This window comes from Pseudorca crassidens, chromosome 2 (assembly GCF_039906515.1).
Source record: "Pseudorca crassidens isolate mPseCra1 chromosome 2, mPseCra1.hap1, whole genome shotgun sequence".
NCBI classification, from domain to species: Eukaryota; Metazoa; Chordata; class Mammalia; order Artiodactyla; family Delphinidae; genus Pseudorca; species Pseudorca crassidens.
In genome coordinates this window covers 4,599,668-4,622,924 of record NC_090297.1, presented here as the reverse complement: position 1 = coordinate 4,622,924, position 23,257 = coordinate 4,599,668, and the positions used below count along the sequence as shown (strand labels likewise).

The 23,257-nt window shown below is 48.8% G+C and overlaps 2 protein-coding genes across 4 annotated transcripts in view; both read left to right on the top strand.

Annotated features, from left to right (window-relative positions):
• Window positions 1-18: 18 nt before the first annotated feature.
• Window positions 19-18,753, top strand: NOL9 (nucleolar protein 9). Its single transcript, XM_067718644.1, has 12 exons — window positions 19-418; window positions 1,239-1,458; window positions 1,979-2,106; window positions 5,384-5,519; window positions 5,643-5,739; window positions 6,278-6,375; window positions 12,478-12,639; window positions 12,828-13,125; window positions 13,494-13,605; window positions 15,814-15,991; window positions 17,302-17,435; window positions 18,038-18,753. The coding sequence occupies exons 1-12, from the start codon at window positions 59-61 to the stop codon at window positions 18,185-18,187; spliced, it is 2,073 nt and encodes a 690-aa protein (XP_067574745.1). The 5' UTR covers window positions 19-58; the 3' UTR covers window positions 18,188-18,753.
• A 3,046-nt stretch (window positions 18,754-21,799) lies between these two features.
• Window positions 21,800-23,257, top strand: part of PLEKHG5 (pleckstrin homology and RhoGEF domain containing G5) — a 51,424-nt gene continuing 49,966 nt past the window's right edge. For 2 of the 3 annotated variants that reach the window (XM_067718418.1, XM_067718425.1), the window contains exon 1: window positions 21,801-22,415. In XM_067718418.1, coding sequence (XP_067574519.1) covers window positions 22,052-22,415 — 364 coding nt within the window. In that variant the 5' untranslated portion in view covers window positions 21,801-22,051. Of the gene's footprint in view, window positions 22,416-23,257 lie in introns of all 3 variants that reach the window. The other variant, XM_067718431.1, reaches the window with a different exon arrangement.

The following is a 23,257-nucleotide window of genomic DNA, read 5'->3' as shown; positions in this document are numbered from 1 at the left end:
CGGGGGCGGAGCGACGGGATCTCGCGAGATTGTCGAGGAGCAGGCGCCGGTGGGCAGCATGGCCGACTCGCTGCTGCTGTTTAAGAGGGGTCCTTCTCGCTCCACGTGGCTGCGGGCCCGCAAGGCCCGGCAGCACCTCATCCTCAGCTATCGGCCCCGCCGCCGGCTCGGGAGGCTGCGCTGGCGCAGCCGAAGGCGCTTTCGGCGGCGACTGCTGCAGGCCCAGGCGGCCGGCGTGGACTGGCGGGAGGGCGGCTGTCTGGTGTCGCGTGCGGCGGCGCCCCGGAGGCACAAGACCGCGGCCCCCAGCCCCCGCCCGCCCGAGGATCCGGCCCCGAGTTGTTCCGCGATCCTCCCCATCCCGCCTGTGCGGTCGGCCGGCTCGGGCCGCGCCGTGTTGCTGCTGCCGCTGGGGCAGGTAGGTCGCGCCCGGGGAGCCGGCAGGGCGGAGCGGGGAGGGTAGGGACGCAGCCCCGGGAGCTGCAGGCTGGGAGAGGCCCGTGTCCCCCTGCGGGTTCTTTGGACGCATTCCTCGGGCGGTGGTGCTGGGCAGAGCGTAACAAGGACCCTCCCGAGGGAATTCTAAGTCTTCGGGGCTGGAGAGACTTTAATAGTAATGATAATAATAGGTAGCATTTACCGAGTGCTTAGAAATGTCAGGCTCTAAGTGTTCTAAGTATTTGGGGCATGTGAACCCATTTAGTACCCATGCATGCTCTACGGAGTCATTACCGCTAGGAATGTTTACAGAAAGAAAGAATATAGCTTAGGTAACTTGCCAGAAAGCTATACAGCAGAGGTAGGTAGAGCCAGCAGTCAAACCCTGGCAGCCTGATTGCAGGGCCCCTGACGTTCACCTGAACGTTGGTCTGGGAGGTCCCCCGCAATACAGGAGGGAGATGAAAACCCCAGAACGGGAGAGACTCGGCAGGCGCTGGACATTTGTAAGAACAGGGAGCCAGGAGTACAGCAGAGCTGAGTTCAGGGGGCCCCCCCGGGTCAGTGTTCACCAGACTCTCTGTCCCTGTAGCTGCCATAGGATATGATCTTAGGTTAAAAAAATTAATATTTTAATCTATTAGTTTAAAATACTAGATAGTCACCTACAAGGTATTCTGTTACTTGGAAATCAGTCTCCTTTTGATGTCTGAGTAGCCAGTTAAGATCTTAGAAGTTTTCTGTCATTGGTAACAGAATCTGTAACCTTATTTCTTCCTTTATTTTTTCTTTCCCTCTAGGGCTTTACTTTTAGCGGGATCTGTCGTGTGACCTGCCTCTATGGCCAGGTGCAGGTGTTTGGTTTTACCATCAGCCAAGGCCAACCTGCCCAAAACGTCTTCTCTACCTATACCCACTGTCGCCTGACTATCAATGCAGTTCATTACTCAGTGCATGAGAAAAGCAAGAAGGAGATGAAAAGGGAAGCCCGAAGTTTGCTCAGATCTTATCTGAACCAAGGTAATGAAAAAAACTGCGTGATTTACTAAGGATGTATCATAATAAGGTGAATAATTTTTTTTTTTTTTTTTTGGCTGCGCTGCCCGGCATGTGGGATCTTAGTTCCCCGACCAGGGATTGAACCCGTGCCCCCTGCATTGGAAGCGCAGAGTCTAAACCCCTGGACAGCCGGGGAAATCCCAAGGCGAATAATTTTCAGATGCTTACTATGGCCTAGAACTTGTACTCTTTACTGTATCTATTTAAACTCTCACCAGGGTCTTGAGAGTGAAGCTATTGTTTTCACGATTTTACAGATGAGAAAAGTTGCCCAAGGCCACACAGCATTTAGGTAGCAAACCTGGATTGACTTCTCCACCCAGGTGTGCTCCTATCATGCAATATGGCCTCCTGGAAAAGTCTCTCAAACATAATTCCTAGTCTCCAAAAGTTTGGAATTTAGCAGAGGAGAGGGAGGTCCTAAAGGGAATAGAGTTTAATGGCGTGCTATTTCTAAGATAGTTTATATCTCTCTTTACAGATGACAGATACTGTTTGATGAAGAATTTTTCTCCTCTGTGTTCCATTCTGTTGCTGGAACGTCTGAAAACCTCCACTGTGAACTTCATAATCAGCCATCCAGGTTTATCTTACGTTTTCGTACAAGAGGTAGAACCAGTTTTCATTCAGAGTTTTGCTAATTACTTTCACCAAAACAGTCAGATGACTATGTAGGATGCCCCTTTGGAAGATCAGTCTGTCTGTCACATTGTGCTGTAAGTCGTACAGAATGTGACTTGTGTAAAGTAAAAGTAGTCAGTATAGAAGGCTATATCGTGAAAATTGTCTCTTCTACCCCCCTTAGCTTCATTCCCCAGAGGAAGTCATCGTTTTCTACTATAGTTGGTTATATGCCTTTTGATATTTCTTCAGTGGTTATCTTTATATTTTTTTAACTGGTTATCTTTATATTTTGATTTACTAACTTGAGACAGTGTGAATTTTCTCTAAACTCTGAATGAGAATGAGTAATTTCAGTGTACTTACACTTTATCCCATCTCTCTCTTCACCTCCAAATTTTTGCTGCCCTTAGTATTAATTTCCTGAAGTCGGGTCGGTCACTATAATTATCTCCCACGAGCCAGTAGACCGAGTCAACTCTATAGGAAATCAGACAGACTGGGTGTGAGGTGTGAGTGCTTGGGGGCACGGAGACGGGGCGCTGTGGGAGGAGACTTAAATCTGTAGCTTAAAGATGCCTCTTAGACATTCAGCTGGAGATGTCAAGTGGGAGGTTCAGTGTGAGAGTCAAGTTCAGAGAGGAGGTTGGGAATGTAAATTTGGGAGCTTTCAGCAGAAGAGGGTTCTGGAGCCCGTGAGACAGGATAGTAACGCCAAGGAGTTGACACAGGTAAAAACGAGAAGGTTCAGGGTCTGAGCCCAGAGCAACAAAGACTGAGCACAGCAGGTGGGCGTGGTCGGGGAACCGCTGGAGGACCGGAGGCCCCGCTGCAGCTGATGGTGAGATGAGGCCTGAGAAGGGAACTTGGGTGCAGAATCACCATCTGGACAAGAGTGGTTTCATTGCATTGCTGAGGGGGCTGGCCTGACTGGAATGGGGTCAAGACCTGGGGAAGAGTGGAACTCAAGGGTTTAGTAGTAAGGGATTTTGCTTTTAGAGAGTTTAGCTGTTAAAGGGAAGAAAGAAATGAAACAGTGGTGGGAGGAGTGAACATGAGCTAGAGAGTTCTGGTTTTTGTGCAGGTGGATGGAAAACAACCTCGTGATTGAACACAGCAGGTGGGAAAGATCCCCAGGAGAGCACGCTGGTGCGTGAGGGAGAGGATGGCTGGAGCGAGGTGGGGGATTGGACCGCGAGGGACGGGTTCTGGTGTCTGTGTGGAGGGTTGGCCTTAGGAGCAGAGGCAGTTCCTTCAGAGTGGCCGAAGGCAGTGCCTGGGACAGAGCCAGAGGCAAGGGGAAGGTCTCTTCTGATTGCTTCCCCTTACGCTGTGAAATGGTTCAAGGTTATCACTTAGGGAGTAGGAGGGGGTTGGAGGCTGGAAGATATGAAACAAGGGCAGGACAGTGAATGAGCTCTTGTGTCATGTAAATTTAATCTAGTACAGAATCCAGCAGCTTGGTCGGAGCCATTGAGAAGGGAATGGAAATCCCTTGTTACCAAGTGAATGTTTCAGATGCCACGATCAAACTCATTCTTTTTTCATTTATTTTCAGCTTTTGTTTTGTCCCTGCGACTTTCCCAACCAGCACTGTTTATCCTCCTTATGATCTTTGTTGGATAACTTTCCTTTCCACACTTACGCGTTAACACATTCTGGAATTATATTTTCATATAAGGCAAATAGTAAACTTTCGCTTATCTCATTTTATAAGATGTACTTGTTCTTCCCTCAGTGATTGATAGTTGAGCGGAGTGTAGAATTACAGGTTCACAGAAGTTTTCCTAGAAACCTTGAAGGACTTGCTCCACTGTTTTCTAGAATCCAGAATACCTGCTAGGAATCCTCACCCCAGGCTGATTCTTGCTCCTTTTTTTTTTGCGGCACGCAGGCCTCTCACTGTTGTGGCCTCTCCCGTTGCCTAGCACAGGCTCCAGACGCGCAGGCTCGGCGGCCATGGCTCACGGGGCTAGCCGCTCCGCGGCATGTGGGATCCTCCCGGACCGGGGCACGAACCCGTCTGTGTCCCCTGCATCGGCAGGTGGACTCTCAACCACTGCGCCACCAGGGAAGCCCCTTGCTCCTTTTATGAGGTCCTTCTCCTCAGGGTTGATGAATTGCATGCGGATGTGATCATGGGTGGGGTCTCTTCCTGGGTCCTCCCTTATTCCATCTGAGACCCACTTGCTTCTGCCAGGGCCCTGCTCTCATTCCTCCGGTGGCTTTCCTGTGGTTTCCTGCTACTTCTGCTAGAATGCCATCGGACTTCATGTCTCCACCTTCCACATCCTTTCAACTCTCTTTTTTTAAAGATTTATTTATTATTTATTTGTTTTTGGCTGCGTCGGGTCTTAGTTGCGGCACGTGGGTGGTTCGTTGCGGTGCGCGGGCTTCTATCTAGTGGCGGTGGGTTTTTCTTTTCCTCTCGCTCTCTAGTTGTGGCACGCAGGCTCCAGAGTGCATGGGCTCTGTAGTTTGCAGCACGCGGGCTCTAGTTGAGGCGCGTGAGCTCAGTAGTTGTGGCGTGCTGGCTTAGTTGTCCCACAGCATGTGGGCTCTCAGTTCCCCGACCAGGGCTTGAACACCCATCACCTGCATTGGAGAGCAGATTCTTTACTGCTGGACCACCAGGGGAGTCCCTCCTTTCAACTCTTTGTCTTTTTGCTTGATGTTTTTGGAGACTGTCTTGACTTTATTCCAAATCACTAACCTGTTCTACAGCTGGCGTCTTCGGTTGAATTTTTCTTGTGGCCATCACTTTTTTTTTTTTTTTTTTTTTTTTTTGCGGTACGCGGGCCTCTCACTGTTGTGGCCTCTCCCGCCGCGGAGCACAGGCTCCGGACGCGCAGGCTCAGCGGCCATGGCTCACGGGCCCAGCCGCTCCGCGGCATGTGGGATCCTCCCAGACCGGGGCAGGAACCCGCGTCCCCTGCATCGGCAGGCGGACTCTCAACCACTGCGCCACCAGGGAAGCCCCTTGTGGCCATCACTTTTAAATTTTCATGCATTTTCTTTTTCTCTGGAGTCTCCTGCAGAGGTGGTGGCAGCTTGGTAGTAAGCGTAAGCTATGAAAATAGAGACATGGACGGCTTTGGGAGTCAACAAGACTTACCGGAGGGTTGGATTTGGGGGGTGAGAGAAAGGGAGGGATCAAATTTATCTTTTGTAGCTCACAACTACATAAGTCTTATTAATTTAGAACTGGAGAAAAAGAAGTGTGCTTGTTTTCATCTTTTCTTAAAGTTTACATTGTTACTTTCAGATTCCAACTTTCCAGATTAACTCTGAGTATTTCGCCTTGAAATCTGTCGGCATTAGAAGAGAGAGAAAAAAAAACGGCCTTCGTTTAACCGAGAGTGCCTTTTCAGTCATGGAAGAGTTAGTCAGCATTTCCTGTGGTGAGTAATAGGTACCGATACAGTCTAGCGTTTATCCACCAAAGCCTCAGGGGGTTACTGTTGATGATTAGCGTCCTAAAGAAGATGGCTAATTTTAGGGGTCAATGTTTGTTTCACCTCCAGAAGAAGCAGACGGCTGCCCTGTCATTCTGGTTTGTGGCTCTCAGGACATTGGAAAGTCAACATTTATTAGATACCTGATTAACCAGTTGTTAAATAGGTAAGCGTATTTTTGACATATTGCTAGATTTTTGGCAGGAAGTAGGATTTTTGATTTGAGAAACTAGATGGGAATGCATCCTGACTCCTAAGTAGAGATTATATACAACCCTGCAAAGCCACTCAGCTGAGTGAGGCCGTCTGGTTATACCAGGTTTTGGGGTGAAGTGATGGCGCTCTCAGGTATACCCACCTTCCCTGTCGGTAAGCTCGTGGGAGTTGTCACTTGCTCTCTGAAAATGTATTTGTCCAAATCCAGAGAGTCAGGGTAGGGATAAATTCTGTTGTATTTTAAAAATAAAATGTTAAGAAAAGCAAAATTTTATCCACATGTTGAGTGGACACTGTGGCCTTGCCTGCGTCCCACTTTCTCTTTACCGTCCTTCTGCTGTGTTGGTTGTCGTCTTCGGAGCGTCCTGCCTGTGAGGCTGCATGGGGTGGATTATGCCTGTGCCTCACTTAGAATCTTTACAATCTGATGTACCCTTTGGGCACAGCGACACTTGTTAAGATTTTCTTTCTTTCTTTTAAATCTTCAGTATATCCTGCATTGACTACTTGGAGTGCGATCTGGGGCAGACGGAATTCACTCCGCCAGGTTGCGTTTCTCTGCTTAACGTTACAGAACCGGTTCTAGGTATGTATTATATACTTTTTAAATGTCTTGGTTTTATACAGTGCGAAAGTAATGACACAGAAAGTTCAAAGAGGGCTTCCCTGGTGGCGCAGTGGATAAGAATCCGCCTGCCAATGCAGGGGACACGGGTTTGAGACCTGGTCCGGGAAGATCCCACATGCCGCGGAGCCTGTGCGCCACAACTACTGAGCCTGCGCTCTAGAGCCCACGAGCCACAACTGTTGAAGCCCGCGCACCTAGAGCCCATGCTCCGCAACAAGAGAAGCCACCGCAATGAGAAGTCCGTGCACCGCAACGAAGAGTAGCCCCCGCTCGCGGCAACTGGAGAAAGCCCGCGCACAGCAATGAAGACCCAACATGGCCAAGCAGCCAAGGATAGATAAATAAAATAAATAATAAAAAAAAGTATTGTTTAAAAAAAAAATTTCAAAGCATACAAAAGTATAAAATATAAAAAAAAGAACATTCTCCCCCACTCCCAAACTCATGGTCTTCCCATAACTATTCCTCTAGCCTCAAAAAAACAAAAACAAAAACCCAATAAGACCTTTCTAGGGTTCCATTTTAGTAAGTGGAATCCCCATCCATTTTATTTTATGTAAATTGGAAACACTTTTCAGTAATATTAACATCTTATATAACCCTATACAATGATCTAAATCAAGAAATTGACACTGGGGCTTCCCTGGTGGCGCAGTGGTTGAGAGTCCGCCTGCCGATGCAGGGGACACGGGTTCGTGCCCCAGTCCGGGAAGATCCCACATGCCGCGGAGCAGCTAGGCCCGTGAGCCATGACCGCTGAGCCTGCGTGTCTGGAGCCTGTGCTCCGCAATGGGAGAGGCTGCAGTGGTGAGAGGCCCGCGTACCACAAAAAAAAAGAAAAAAAATTGACATTGATTTAATACTGTTAACTATTGATATAATACTATTAACTAATCTATAGGTCTTTTTTCAGAATTCATCAGTTATCCTACTAATATCCTTTTTATATTTCAGAATCCAAATCAGAGTCCCACATTGCCTTTTTTTTTTTGGCTTTGCCTTGAGGCTTTGCAAGGTCTCAGTTCCCCAACCAGGGACTGAACTCTGGCCACGGCAGTGAAAGCCTGGAATCCTAACCACTAGGCCACCAGGGAACTCCCACACTGCTTTTTTTTAATACAAAAATATACATAATATGAGATTTATCATTTTAACTATTCATGTGTACAGTTCGGTGGCATTAAATACATTCCTAGTGTTGTGTAACCACCACCGCTATCTACCTCCAAAACTTTTTCACTGTCCCAAACTGAAATGCTATACCTGTTAAACAGTAGCCCATTCCCCACCCCAGTCCCCCACAGCCCTTAGGTACCGCCAGCCTACTTTCGGTTCCTATGAATTTGCCTAATTTAGGCACCTCATATAAGTGGAATCATGCAATATTTGTCCTTCTGTGTCAGGCTTTTTTCACTAAGCATAAAGGTTTTAAGGTCTGTTCGTATTGTAGCATATGTCAAAAGTAATTCCTCTTTATGGCTGAAGATTATTCCATTATGTCACATTTTGTTTATCCTTTTAACTGTTGATGGACACTTGGATTGTTTTCATTTTCTGCCTATTGTGATCTTGAACAAAGTAGTTGTGGTGTGCAGGCTGTGGAGCGCGGGCTTAGTTGCCCCAGGGCATGTGGGATCTTAGTTCTCCAGCCAGGGATGGAACCCGTGTCCCCTGCATTGGAAGGCGGATTCTTAACTACTGGACCACCAGGGAAGTCCCAATTTTTGTTATTTTAATTATGACCTTTCTTGTGGATGCGAAGTGATATCTCTTTTTGGTCTTGATTTGCATTTCCCTAATGACTAATGGAGTTGAGCATCTTTTCATGTGCTTATTGGCCATTTGTACATCTGCTTTGGAGAAATGTCTAGTTTAGTCCTTTGCCCATCTTTTTAATTAATTAATTAATTTGTTTATTTTTGGCTGCGTTGCGTCTTCGTTGCTGCACGTGGGCTTTCTCTAGTTGCGGCGAGGGTGGGCAGTGCACGGGCGTCTCATTGCAGTGGCTTCTCTTGTTGCGGAGTGCGGGTTCTAGGTGCGCGGACTTCGGTAGTTGTGGCACGGGGGCTCAGTAGCTGTGGCGCATGGGCTTAGTTGCTCTGTGGCATGTGAGATCTTCCCGGACCAGGGCTCAAACCTGTGTCCTCTGCATTGGCAGGTGGATTCTTAACCACTGCGCCACCAGGGAAGTCCCCCTTTGCCCATTTTTGAATTGGGTTCTTTGTTTTTGTTGAATTTAGGAGTTCTTTATATATTCTGGATGTTAATTCCTTACTTCTAGGAATTTTGTCAGTTTTTGCTCTAACACTTAGGTCTTTGATCCATTTTGAGTTAATTTTTGTGTATGATACAAGGGAGGGTCCAACTTTGTTCTTTTGCACGTGGATGTCCAGTTTTCCAATATCCGTTTGTTGTCCTTCCCCCACTGAGTGATCTTGGCACCCATGTTGAAAATCATTCTGGACTCTTTATTCTATTCCTTTGGTTTATGTCTGCCCTTAGGCCAGCACCACACTTTTAATTACTGTACCTTTGTAGTAGGTTAAAAGTTGGGAAATGGGAGTCCTCCAACTTTATTCTTTTTCAAGATTGTTTGGCCTTTTGGGACCCTTTGCAATTCCATATGAATTTGAGAATAGGCTTTTCCATTTCTGGGGAAAAGGCTATTAGAATTTTGATAGGGATTGTTTTCAGTCTGTAATTTTTTAGGTCTTCTTTAATTTCTTTTCTTTTTTTTTTTAATATTTGTTTATTTATTTTGGCTGCGCCAGGTCATAGGTCTTAGTTGCGGCACACGGGATCTTCCTTGCAGCATAGGGTATCTTTAGTTACGGCATGCAGACTTTTAGTTGTGGCATGCGAGATCTAGTTCCCCGACCAGGGATTGAACCCGGACCCCCTGCATTGGGAGCACAGAGTCTTACCCACTGGACCACTAGGGAAGTCCCTTTTTTTAAAAAATAAATTTATTTATTCATTCATTTAATTTAATTTAATTTTTTTTTTGGCTGCATTGTGTCTTTGCTTGCATGCCGTTTTTCTCTAGTTGCTGAGAGCGGGGGCTACTCTTTGTTGCGGTACGCGGGCTTCTCATTGCGGTGGCTTCTCTTGTTGCAGAGCACAGGCTCTAGGCATGCGGGCTTCAGTAGTTGTGGCACACAGGCTTCAGTAGTTGGGGCTTGCGGACTCTAGAGCGCAGGCTCAGTAGTTGTGGCGCACGGGCTTAGTTGCTCCGCGGCATGTGGGATCTTCCCGGACCAGGGCTCGAACCCGTGTCCCCTGCATTGACAGGCAGATTCTTAACCACTGCGCCACCAGGGAAACTCCCTTTTTAATTTCTTTAAGCAGTATTTTACCTCCTTGGTTAGATTTATTCCTAAGGATTTAATTCTTTTAGTTATTGTAAGTGGAATTGCTATTCTAATTTCCTTTTCATATTGCTAATTGCTGGTGTATAGAAACATAACTGACTTCTGTGTTTTGATCTTATGCCCTGTAACTTTACTGAATTCCTTTATTACCTCTAGTAGCATTCTTTTGAATTCTTTGGGATTTTCTATATATAAGGCCATGTCATCTGTGAATAGAGATAGTTTTATCTCTTCATTTCCAAGTTGGATGCCTTTTATTTCTTTTTCTTGTCTGGTACCTCTGGCTAGAACCTTTAGTACAGTGTTGAATAGAAAGTAAACATCATTTTCTTGTTCCTGATCTTGGAGGTAACGCGTACAGTCTTGTACCATTAAGCAAAATGTTAGCTGTGGCTTTTTCACTTTACCTCTGTCAGGTTGAAGAAGTTGTCTTCTATTCCTAGTCTGTGGAATGTTTTTTATCATGGAAGGATGTTGGATTTTGTCAAATGCTTTTTCTGTTCCTGTTCAGGTAATTGTGTGACTTTTGTTAAGTTGATTTTTAAAGGAAGCAGACGGTATCACATTAGGTTGCTAGATATATTAGCGATTTAACACGCTTTTAGTCAGTAAGAATTTTTAAATACATTTACTTTATTTTAACAGCTTTCTAAAAAATACGTGTTTAGGTTGGGATAGGGAGGGTGGGAGGGAGACGCAAGAGGGAGGAGATATGGGGATATCTGTATATGTATAGCTGATTCACTTTGTTATAAAGCAGAAACTAACACACCATTATAAAGCAATTATGCTCCAATAAAGATGTTAAAAAAAAAAAAATGTTTAGGGGAGGCCCCTAGTGACCTAATGTTTAGGATTCCAGGCTTTCATTGCTATGGCCTGGGTTCAGTCCCTGGTCTGGGAACTGAGATCCTGCAAGCCACACAGCGCAGCCAAAAAAGAAAAATTGTTTAGACTTTAGCTCTTTAGCTGTTTTCGTTGTTCCTCTTTTACATTTTCTCTACTTAATTTAATTTTTTTTCCTTTTTTATCCCTTAGTATTTCAGTGGGTATTTCTAAAAACAAGGACACTGCTGTGTAATCATAGTACAACCACCAGAATCAGGGTAGTAACATTTGCTACAGTGTGGTTACTTGATTTTGTCCACTGTTCCAATCATCTGTGTAGGCCCAGTGTGTACTTACAAATCTTTAGTCCCCTTTAGTCTGGAACAGTTCCTCCGGCTTTTCTTATCTTTTATGACCTTGACAATTCGAAGGGTACGTTTGTAGGCTCCCCTGTGGTTCGATTTAGAAGTGACGCTGTTCTCCGTGTGTCATATCAACATGCTGTCAGTTTGTCCTGTTGCCAGACATGTTAGCTTTGATCAGTTGGTTAAGATAGTGTTTGCCAGGGTTTTCCACTCTAACTAGGTGTGCTATTTTTATCTTCTTCTGAGTGTCATTTCTTCTAGATCCTCTCCATGGACAGAGTTAGGGAATATGCATATGCTTAAACCCACGCATGTCATGTATGTACGTATATATGTGTGTGTGTGCACATATATGTACACACACATATTTCTATGTCTATCTCTATCTGTCTGTTTATTAAGAGCCATGAGTTTGCACTGATCTTTTTTTTTTTTTTGGCCATACCACGTGGCTTGTGGGATCTTAGCTCCCTGACCAGGGATCAAACCTGGGCCCCCTGCAGTGGAAGCGTGGAGTCCTAACCCCTGGACCGCCAGGGAGTTCCCTGCACTGATCATTCCGATTCTAATCTAGCGCCCAGGGTTCATTCTAGGTAGCCTTCCCCCTTCCGTATTTGTAAGTTCCTTCTCTGATGGTAAGAACCCTGGCTGCCGTTATTCGCAGTATATTTACATATTTGCTCAGTCCCCTTGTATTGGCTCAGTCCCTCGACTACGCAGGCCACCCTCTCTGTTGTGGGCTGCCCCGAATCCCCTGGCCCCGACCTGGAGGGGAGCCTCGCCAGCTCTTTCCCAGGCGGCCTCGCCCCAACCGCATTGACCAAGGCCCTTGCCTCGCCAACTGTGTTGCGATGTCGTCCTGGCCACCTGTCTGCTGTGGGCGCTGGCCCCAGCCAGAGGGGATGGACAGACTGCTGTTGTGATTAGGGAGTATCAGCTCTGGAGCTGGACCACCTGAGTTCAAGTCCAGCTGATTTCTGCTAGCTGTGTGACCTTGGTCAGGTTAATCTCTTTCTCAATTTCCTTGTCTGTAAAAATGGGGAAAAGTAATGCTTCCTGTCTCACAGGGTGTTTATGAAAACTAGAGACTGTGTGTGAAGCATACGTAGGACACAGTACTGTAGTCCAACAGGTGACTGCTGCTGTTATTAATCGTCGTTTCCTTAGTGTGTAAGCCCTGTAGGGATGTTTGTTCAGTTCACAGAAATGTCCTAAGTATCTAGGACAATGCCCAGCATTCAGTAGGTGTTCAGTAAATGTTTGTTGAGTGAGTGGCTGTATTAGGACTTAGTTGGGGTTAACTGTGTACGTAATCGTGAGCGTGTCTTTGTATGAAGTTGACAGCTTAGACTTCCGAAAGTAGGAGCACAGCTATTCCTAGTGGTAGGACGGGCTCGGATTTCCTGAGGAGCTTCGTCAGTGACGATGGCTGGACCAGAACCCTCGCCGCCTCTTAGGTTCTCCCGGATCGATGACGCTCATCTTTATCGTCTTAGGACCACCTTTCACCCACCAGAGGACACCCCAGAAAATGGTCTATTATGGGAAGCCTTCTTGTAAAAACAGCTTTGAAAATTATATTGAGATAATAAAGTATGTGTTCGGCTCCTACAAGAGAGAGTCCCCTCTTATCGTCAACACGATGGGCTGGGTGGCAGGTAAGCCCGCCGAGGCGCATGGGTTGGACGGGAGGGTTGGGCAGTGGGGATAAGTGCGTGGCTTCCAGACATTAGTGCCGAAGCCCGGTTTTGGGGCAATTCCTTGTCTCAGAAGCAGTCCAGCTTTTTGCAGGAGTGCGTCGCCTCTCTGTGCGCTAACTGTGCTCCCGTGGTCTCCTTCCTCGTAGACGAGGGTCTCCTGCTTCTTATTGACCTGATCCGACTGCTGTCGCCCAGCCACGTCGTTCAGTTCAGCTCCGACCGGGGTAGGTACATGCCAGACCTCAGCCCAAGCTACGTGGACAACATGGACGGCTTGTACACAAAGAGCACGTCCAAAGTCAGAAACAGAGGGTTCCACCTGGCAGAATTTGCAGACAGTTTAGAATTTGCTGACGAAGAAAAGGAGAATCCACTTCTGTTTACTGGATTCAAACTGATGTCCGTTAAGTCGGAGTTTGTGTCTGGAAAAACTCCAAGAAATAGGTAAGCAAAGCGTCATGGCTGGAGAAGTTAGTTTTCTTCAGTCTTACAAGGCCTTCTGTCCTCAATTCCTTCAAAGGAATAGTCCTCTAAAATTTTTCAGATCTCTGTCACAGCTATCTATTTATGAAGGAGAGTCAGTTATTTTCTGAATGGTTACTTTGCCAGTGGAAACATGCAGAATTGGCTTCCAGGTCTGCTTGCCAGGGCCTTTGACTTGAAGGATTTCCAGGGGGTTTATGGAAGGGCAGGGTCTGCAGATGCTGAGGTTGGAACGTGGGCTGTGTGCGTAGAATCTGTGTGATGTCTCTAGTGGGAGGCGGGCCTGGAAGGTTAAATCTCTGTTTACCTCGTTGTGATTTCCTTTTCAGAGAATCACATAACAAAGTCCTTCGCGAGTTGGCAGTGCTGAGTTACCTTGGCCAGCTGCAGCCCCCAGTGCCAAAGCCACTGTGTCCCTTACACGGTCTGACACCCTATCAGGTGATCTGAACTCTTGGAATTGTCTTTATTTGGGTTACTTAAACACGCCCGTGCCTGTGTGCCAAGAGCACCTTGACCACTTCATAGCGCCTCACTCATTTAGTCCTCAGGGCAGCCCTATGGTGTAGATTTGGTGACTGTCCCCGCTTTACAGAGGGAGCTGAGTGATCCAGTGTGAGTGGCACAGCTGGCCACAGAGCCAGGCAGCCCAGCTCCAGAGCCGAGCTCTTCACTGCTGTGCTGGGCCTGGCGCTGGGATTACGCCCTGGCAGCCCATCTCCGCCCTTGCACTGACTGGCTGGGTGCAACTTGGGCTCTCAGCTGGGAACAGCGGTGCCAGACCTCGCAGAACGCTTGTGCAGGCTTCACGAGTGCTCACAGCAGGGCCTGGCGCCCGGAGAACACTCTTAAACTGTTTCACATATCGTCGCAAGTAGGTTCTGGCACTAGGGTACATGCATCTTGGATTCCAACCTCTGAAGAAATTCATTTGGGAAGAAACCACCATAACGTTAGGATTCCAAATGATGACAGAATGAAACAGCAACAGGTAGCATTTCTAAGTGCTCACCCTGTGCCGTGCTCTCTTCTAAGCCTGGGTTAACTCCTTTACTCACCGAGGCGCTGTTATTATCCGCACTTTGCAGACGGCAGAACTGAGGCCAGGGGCACTGAGTCAGCTTGCCCAAAGGCCCATAGGAAAAGTTTGGGCCGGGACTGGAGCCCAGGCGGCCTGACTCTAGAGCCCAGGGTACTCAGCTCTGCTGCGTGGCCTGTGCAGTGCTGAGCACCCGCTGTGCCGCGCGCTCTGCCGAGCACGTTACCTGGGGTGGCAGCCTGCTGGGGAGGTGCTGTTATAGACCCCGCTTACAGTGTAGAAAACCGGGCACAGCCAGGCAGACACACTGGCCTGAGGTTGCACAGGCAGGGGCTGTGACCTGGGGGGCAAGGATGCGTTTCCTGAGCCTGATGGAGAGATTGGCTCCAGGCTTCCATGTCATCTCCACTGAACAACCTAAGGCAGTTGGTTTAATGGAGTTTTGGTTGATTTACTGCAATTTACTCACTTGACGATGCTCTATAACTGAACGTGAAACTTAGCTGCCAGTAATTTAAACTGCCTTTTGTTACAAATTCACATTTGTTTTTTAAACAATTTTTTTTAAATTTTATTTATTTGGCTGTATTAGGTCTTCGTTGCTGCGCAGGCTTTTCTCTGCTTGCGGTGAGTGGGGGCTACTCTTCATTGCCGTGTGTGGGCTTCTCGTTGTGGTGGCTTCTTTTGTTGCAGAGCACAGGCTCTAGGTGCACTGACTTCAGTAGTTGTGGCAGTCATTCTTAATGACTGCGCCACCAGGGAAGTCCCCAGAAAAGCATTTTGTTATACATATTATTTAGGCTTCAAAAACAAATGTGAGGGGGACTTCCCTGGTGGCACAGTGGTTAAGAATCCGCCTGCCAATGCAGGGGACACAAGTTTGAGCCCTGGTCCAGGTAGATCCCACATGCCGCAGAGCAACTAAGCCCGCGAGCCACAACTACTGAACCCGTGCACCACAACTACTGAAGCCCAAGTGCCTAGAGCCCGCGCACCGCAACGAAGAGTAGCCCCCACTCCTTGCAACTAGAGAAAGCCCATGTGCAGCAACAAAGACCCAACGCAGCCAAAAATAAAATTAAAAAAAAAAAAAAGTTTTTCTACTTTAAAAGTTTGAAATTACCCAGAAAGTTACATGTTAAAAGTAATTATTTACCTCGTGCTCCGGGAATGCAATCCATTTTTCTTATTGCAATAATTAAATTAGGGAGTGAATGGAGGCTTTTTCTCGCTGAATGGATTTTTACTTTCTCCCATCAGGAGACCTCAGTGAGGGGTTTCCATAGTCTCCCTCCGTCAACTTCAGCTCATGTAGGATGTCTCCAAACTTGCATCTCATTGTGTCTCTGTAGACAAAGTTCCAGGCATTCAGTTTAGATTTCTAGCAGGTATTGCTGGTATACAGGAGCTTTGTTTAAGTTTCCTAGGTTCTCTGTATTAGAACGGTGAAGCACTAAACAAATGCTGGTTGGTGTTCGCATTCTGTTTAGATATTTCTTGGTAGGTGGTTTGGCAGATAGAACGTCAGATAGCTGGTGAGTCGACTTGTAAAAATTAAAAGTAGTCTTTCAAGTAGAATTCATAGAGGGGGATGCGCATGTATCTTTCAGGTCCCTTTCAATGCCGTGGCACTCCGGATTATCCACGCTGATGTCGCTCCTACCCACATATTATACGCTGTGAACGCCAGCTGGGTTGGGCTTTGCAAGATCCTGGATGATGTCAGAGGATATGCAAGTGGGCCCATCCTGCTTGCCCAGACGCCCATCTGTGATTGTTTGGGGTTTGGTGAGTCTGAGAGGGACACTGTCTGTAAACCTACTGAAACTGACCCGCTTCTTAACTGTCGATGGCTGGGCTTGACCTTGTCGCCGTCACTTGGCTGGCGTGGCCAGCGAGCTTAGCTTCTCTGTCTTCTGTATAGCGGGCTCTGCGGGCTGGAGGGCAGGAAAGAAGCGGTGCTTTCTCTGCTTCTCCTCCAAGATTCCTAAGGGCCTGGTCGCGGCCTCCTTCTCATCTGACATGTTTTCCGTGGGCCCTCCCACCCACTGCTGGGGCTCTGAGTCCATCTTAGGCTGACGTCCGTGGGGTTTCTCCAGCACAGCGGTGCATCGGAGCTCCAAGCCCGTGTGAGCACGGCACTTCTCCGCTTGGATGTCTCGCCGGCACCTAAGACTTGGGTCCCAAACTGAGTCCTGATAGGTCTTTCTACCCCTTCCCTGATGTTCTCCCCAGATCTCCTCCCAGCCCACACCATCCCTAGTTCCCAGGCCATGAACAGTCCTTTGAAGATGTACTCTGGTGTTTGGGTCAGGCCCCTGGGTCCTCCTTGGCACCCCCTTGCTTTCATTCTCCACATCCAGCCTACTCGCAGGCCTGGTGGTTTCGTTTTCAGAAAGTCAGACTCCTCCATCTCACCTCTTCTCACCACGCCCGTCTCATTTCTTGCCCTGGACTAGTGGAAAAGCTGTGTAACTGGACTCCCCACGGTCAGGGGTGATCTGAGCACATACGAGATCACACTGCATCCTGGTGCGTCCCTTCGCACAGGTCCAGCATGTGGACCCAGCCTCATGGTGCCTGGCAGCCTTGGGTCCCTGCGTCCCTCACCAAACCTGCCTCACGTGATCGTCCCCCGGCTCACTGAGATCAGTAACCGTCAGTGTATGCTTCTGGAAGGGGGCTGGACCTACACACCTCAAGATTAGCAGAGCCCTCAGTCAATATGTGTTCTTGATTTATACAATGCTGAGCTTCTCGAAAGCTTTCCACAGAACTCATGTGCTTAGTACAGACCGTAAAGAAGGGATTGGCGGTGGGGAGAGGCTGAGTCATCTTTGCATTCCCCACTGGTGGCTTTCTCCCTGGCCCAGGTGCGCCTTAGTTAAGACAGTGTGGGACTTGGGTTTCTCACAGCTGAACTAGGAGAAGGGTACCAAGAGTCTTCAGATATTCACATATGCCACTTTGTATTTTTAAAGCAAAACACAGTTGAACTTGAAACTCTTATTTTAAAAGCCATTCTACAATTCTGAGTGGTGGGGAAGTTTGATATCTTCCAGAAAGGGTGATTTTTGTGTGTTTTGTGTGCTTTCAAGGAATTTGTAGAGGGATCGACATGGAGAAGAGGCTTTACCACATCCTCACTCCTGTGCCCCCGGAAGAGCTAAGAAACGTGAACTGTCTGCTGGTTGGAACCATTTCCATTCCACAGTGTGTTCTCAAGAGCCAGGTGAGTACGGCCCCCGGGGGCAGCCCTGGAGCTCGCTGGCCGTGTCCACAGTGGGGGCCTGAAGTCGGGGCGAGAGTCACGGGGGAGCAGGTTATTGTCTGGGGAGCTCACACCCCATGGTGGTGTGTCAGCGTGGCCTAAAGGTCTGGGGCCCAGAGTCGCCATCACGCACGGCCAGGAGCCCCGTGGTGGAGCCGACATTGCAGACGTGCGTGTGGGAGAAAAGAGCAGAGGTGGCGTCCCCATGATGAGTCCTCCCTGAAGACAGTCTTCAGGGGTCCCCGTGGGAAGGCCATGGAGGGTCACGTTGGCCAAGGTCATCCGTGTGGCCCCAAACCAAATGGCAGGACCTGCAGGCAGCTGGGGAGGCACCAGTGTCCCCCTCCCCACCGGCTCATTCTGCCTGTTTGAGAGAGAAGTCCCCACCCCCATTCTCATGCTGTTTGATGTGTTTGTGGGGTTGAATTGTAAGTGGGCCCTTCCAGGGGAGCGGAGCCGAGTGTCTTAGGAGTGAGAGGACCTTCCTCAGACTCTCACTTTTAACACTGTCTTCCTTCCATCTTCGCTGGATTTGAAGTATTTTCTCTGTGTTTCCATTTCAGCGTGGGCTCGAAGGGACAATACCTTACATCACAACAGATTATAATTTTAAACTTCCTGGAGCATCAGAGAAAATTGGAGCAAGAGAAATTGAGGAAACACGTAAAGAGAAATTACACCCCAAACCTAAATTCTATCGAAAAACAAACTGATCCTGATGTTCTTAATCAGGGAAGGACCTTTTCTTCCGAGAGCTTGACTCTGTCTCCAGGCCGGCGCCAGCGGACCGATGGGGTTCTGTGGCCACGAACGGAACGGTGTGCTGACGTAGCACAACGCTGCATGACTCATGGATATGTTTAGAGTACATTTAAGTCTGTTCTTAAGTCGACATGACCTAGAGGTTTGCCCTGGTCTTCTGTTTTATTTTCTAAGGGAGTAAAGCAGCAGGGGAAAGTTTGTGCGCCATTGAAACAGAAAGAACATGGTAGATTCCTCATAAAGTTTTTGCCGGACCTGGTTGTTGGCATCTGGATAAAAATAGAGTAATGGGAGCCACAGAAACGTCCTAAGGAGGAAGGCAGTCTGGCCAGCAGGATGGAGGGCGTAGCGGAATGTGGTGGCGCCCTGTGGTCCTTCCCCCGGGGCGGGGGGCGTTCCCATCCCTGCGCGCGTTGGATGCTCTCCAACCCCGTCCATGCGTGTGGGCCAAGGGTTAAGCCTCTGTTTGGTCTGTTAAAGTTAATCAGTGTTTCAGAGATAAAAGTTTGACTCCAGAGCCCTTCTTCTTCTTCCTTTTTAAAATCTGATGCTGAAAAAATGCTCTCAAATCCAGGAAGCCTGTCTTGGGGCCTCTTTAAAACCAGATTTGTCCTAATTGACTTCACATCTGAGATTAAAAACGCACAGTGGGCAGAGCCGGACACTAGGCTGTTCGGAAGAAGGACCGGGGGAGCAGTTCATGCTCTTGGGCTCGGTGGCTGGACCTGAACTCTGTGTCAGTGATGGTGCTGTTCTCCCAGGGGGCTTTGGGGCCAACGATGGAACTCCATCTTCTTCCTGGTGGTCAGGATTCTTTAACCTCCCAGGTTGGAAGTGGTTTTGGTAAACAATCCGGACAGCCAGGTCAGGTCACCATTTCTGCGTTTAGGACATTGAGGTAGCCTTTCAAACTGGTGGTGTGAATTCCAGCTTCCTAGCAGAATGTGTTGAAGGACAGCTATTATGATGTGTGGGTTTTAATGTTTACGTTCATTTAAACCGTTGACTGTCATTGTCTTAAGTACTCACATGGCTTCTCATCTCATCTTGTAGAGCCCTTGTCACCATCCAGGATCAGGTGTGATACCCTAGAGACCATTTAATGTCTAGCTTCCTTTTTTTTGCGGTGGGAACCATTTAATTTGCATACGGAGACTTGTATCTACTGTGATTCTTTCTACCAGAGGAACAAAGGGGGCCCTGCAGGAAGGGCTTCTTTTTTAAAAAAAATTTATTTATTTTTTTATACAGCAGGTTCTCATTAGTTATCCATTTTATACATATTAGTGTATACATGTCAATCCCAATCGCCCAGTTCATCCCACCCCCCCACCCTAATGTCTAGCTTCTTAGTTGCTTCTTATTTATATCTAAATTTAACTTGTACATGGTTTTCTTTCTTGGCCTTGCAAAGACTATTAACAGACAATCCACCATCAACTTTTTGCCTCCTTCCCAAGTTCCTGTACCTTTACAATAATACTGTAGGTCTTTAGCAGCAAGTGGTGGCCCGTCATTTGCGTTTTCATTAAATCCAGGCTCGCTTTTAGCCTGTTTCCTGCTGGCCATTAAGGCTGCGGGCTTCAGTCCCCATCGGTAAAGAACACAAACGTTGCCGCTAGAGGGAGCTGTCAGCCATTGGTCAGCTGGCCTTACGGAGGCTGGAGATGGCCTGGCCGAGGAGCCCACCTAGGCCTCTGTCAGCATCCAGAGATGCTGGAGACAGGGCGCTGTGGTCAGCTCCAGGTGTGCCAGTCAGACTGGCAACGGCGCAGCCACCTGGTGTGTGGGATGATCAGTGGCGATGGTTTGGGCTTTCTGGCATCTCCACTGTCTGCGATGGCTCAGGACGGGTAGTGAGAGTTCTGCGTTGGAGATGCTCTTAACAAAAACTCAGTCATTTCTGTGTGTGATTTTTAAAGCAGTACATGCTTATTTTAAGAAAATTAAGCTGCCGCTGCCGCTCCTGGGGTCCCTGTGACAGGCGGGTCCTCACCCTTCTGGGCACTCAGGTTTCTGCCCGACAGACGGCGAGAGGACCAAGGGACGTGGGACGGTGATTATTAAAGCGTCTGGTAGTTGTTTCCCTTAGATTTGGTTGAGGCCATGTCGTGGTTAAGGCAGCAGGCTTTGATGTTGGAGCTCTGAGTTCACCTTCTGGCTGGGCCACTGGCTAGCAGTGTAGCTCTGAGGGCGTATTTAACCTGAGCCTGTGTCCTCTAAGATGGGCGGATAGCGCTTCCCTCGGGGCCCCTGCGTGAGGAGGGCGAGAGGCGTGTCTACAGCAGGCGAAGCAGTAACTCTTAGCATGCGGCCTGTCTCTAAGGGTTGTAAATCCAGAAGGCAGGACCACGATCGTATCCCTCACAGTCACACTGGGACAAAGCAGAAACTGTCGGCACCGGAAACCACCTTACCTGGCAGTCCCCGGGCAGGTTTCCCTTAACAGCATTCTTCCTGCTGTGGGTCCTGCCCAGGGCTCCGGAGAGGAAGGTCCCAGGGCTTCCACCAATCACCCGCTCCTGGGAGTTTCTCATAAACCCTGCTAACTGCTTTTAAAATTGTGTGACCAGTTCACCATGTAGGAAATGATCCTGAAGTCCCCACCACGGACTCCCTGTGGATGCTGGGATGCTGTCTCGTCCAGTGTTTTTCTAAAATGCACGTGTGTGTTTGTTTTATAAAACTGGTGTCCAATTGTATGTGTGGTTTCTATCCAGCTCTTTTCACTTAATATGTGAACTTCTGTATCATTAAATATTTTTGAGAATGTGAATTTAATTGTGTGATTTTCTTACGTACATAGATAGACCATTTTATTCTCGGAAATTATTTAAATGTTTAGTAGAAATTATGGGGAAAACATCGAAAGGGGGTAGTGAAATCTGGGCGCCATAGTGGGGAAGACAGGAAACCCCAGCAAGTGCCCGGCACCTTTTCTCTGTTTCAGTATTGAGCGGGATAAACTCCAGTGGGAGTTCATCGTCATTTTTCCTTTTGGGCCCATGTATGTAAGTTAAATGGTTTCTGGACTATCTTTGAGAGTATATTAGCAGGGAAAAGAATTTTGCTCCCAGAAGAGTTCAAATAGAAAGAAAGCTAGCCAGCCAGCCGGGGGTCTGTGTCTGTAACCGCCTCTCCGAGAGCGAGAGCTCAGCCCCTCGGCCCTCGCTCCCAGGGTGGGGCCTGGTAGAGGCAACGAGACTTGGCTGACAGGCCAAGCCTGAACAGTGGCTAAAATAAATATGGGGGCCATCTGTGCAGTAGGGGAAGAGCCACGTGAGGTAGGGCCTCCAGAAAGCCTTGGCTGCGTTAAAGTTATTTCCAGGGCTTTGCCAGGAAAAGAATGGGGCAGAGGGTGGGCCGCGGGGTGAGGGAGCAGTCTGAAAGGAGCCGCACTTGGAGTTGAGGGGCAGCAGGTCCAATCTGGAGATCCCGGGAGCTGAGTAAGCAGTCTTGGGAATCGGCAAACAGCCGAGCCAGGCAGACAATGTGTTGGGCTGGGAAGCCAAGGGTTGCCATGGCGACTGGCCCCGATGCTGCTGTGCTGCTCAGCGGACTGTGGCTTGGGTTTTTCTAATGCTTCGGACCTGGGCTTGTCTCCGGGCTGTGCATGTCGGCCGGGCAGGAAGAAGCCACCACACTTGCAGGCCTTCCTCCTGACCGAGGAATCCAGCGGGGGGCTGCTGCTGGCTGTTGGCATTGCAGAGACGAGGGTCTTCGTGGCACTGCTTTCTGGGAAAGGAGGGAAGGCACCCTCTGAGGCAGCCAGCGGTGTGAGGAGTGCGTGCCAGGGAGCATATGGGTACTTGGAGATGGAAAATCCAAGGGGAGGAAACCACCGGCAAGGAAACAGTGCAAACCGCGGCCACAGAGTCCATACGTTCAAATATACAGCGCCCAGGGGGCCTGTGTCGGAGAAGAGAATTGGCAGGGCTGAGAGCTCGGTGGTTTTCTGTGCAGACGATTCAGCTGGAGAAATTAAGGTTGGGGCTGAGTCTGGGAGAAGCCCTCCAGTGTTGGGACTGCAGCTGGGCAGAGAGGGACAGGGACTGTGGGTCGAGCACGTGGCTCAAGGGCCAGGCAAGGTGCCACCACCCCAGAGGTCAAACATGAATTCAGTCCTGACAAAATACGGGTCTCCACCTCGCGGCTGGCTCAGCCTTCGTCCAGGAAGCGGTGAGTGTGTTTTCTTCCTCTTCGGTCCAGAAAGGAGGGTGGACGGCAGAGTGAGAAGAGATTTTGTGGGTCTTGGAGGGGCTGCTTGGTGAATTCTCCTGGGCCCTTTAAGAACCCCTCCTGCAGGCTGGCCACATTTTCTCCTTCACAGTGATTTAATGAATTTGAGAGCGTGGAAGACAGGGGTCGCCCGGTGAGCGTTAGGCATCATCTCTGATCTAGGTGCAGATAGTGTCCTGTCTTCTGAGAAGGCAAAGGAAGGAGGCTTTCGGTTTCAGCCTTCCAAGCCCTGAAAGAAGAAAGAACAGGGTCCCGTGTGAAGAGATATTCCACTGGCAGCTGCCGCGGAGGGGTCAGTGGCGGGGTCGGGGGTGGGGGGAAGCTGCTCCCCAGCTTCCTCTCCTGGGAGTTGGAAGGTCGGGGGGGGGAAGGGGTCCCCAGACCTTGAAAGCTTCAGTTTTGTGCATTAAAGTTGTGTCCCCCTTGCCAGGATGGTCAGGGATAGGTTCCCAACCGTGTTTGCACCTCTCTCAAGAGGGGCTGTGAAATGCCTCCTAAACCGTCAATATTTGTAAGCTCACTTTTGATTCGTGCCATGACGCGTTTTGGCAGAGGGGGTCAGGAATGGCGTTCATGGAGTCAAACAGCCTTCCAGCGCCCCAGAATCAGAGACCTGGCCTGGAAAACACCCCATTCCTGGCCAGAGAGGAAGGGCCTGAGGGTGTGTTAGTCACTGACCCCTCTGCGCTCCCATAAGAGCCCTCATTCCGACCTTCATCTGTCTCCCCCTCCCCCCCCAGCCCCACGGTTGGCCCAAGACAGATTTAGGAAGCAGACAGTGA

Excerpts from the sequence above, each read along its gene's own strand:
- NOL9 (XM_067718644.1), top strand. The coding sequence starts at position 59 with ATGGCCGACTCGCTGCTGCTGTTTAAGAGGGGTCCTTCTCGCTCCACG. Across the intron at positions 13,126-13,493 it reads GGAAAAACTCCAAGAAATAG|AGAATCACATAACAAAGTCC; the intron begins GTAAGCAAAGCG and ends TTTCCTTTTCAG. Across the intron at positions 15,992-17,301 it reads CTGTGATTGTTTGGGGTTTG|GAATTTGTAGAGGGATCGAC; the intron begins GTGAGTCTGAGA and ends TGTGCTTTCAAG.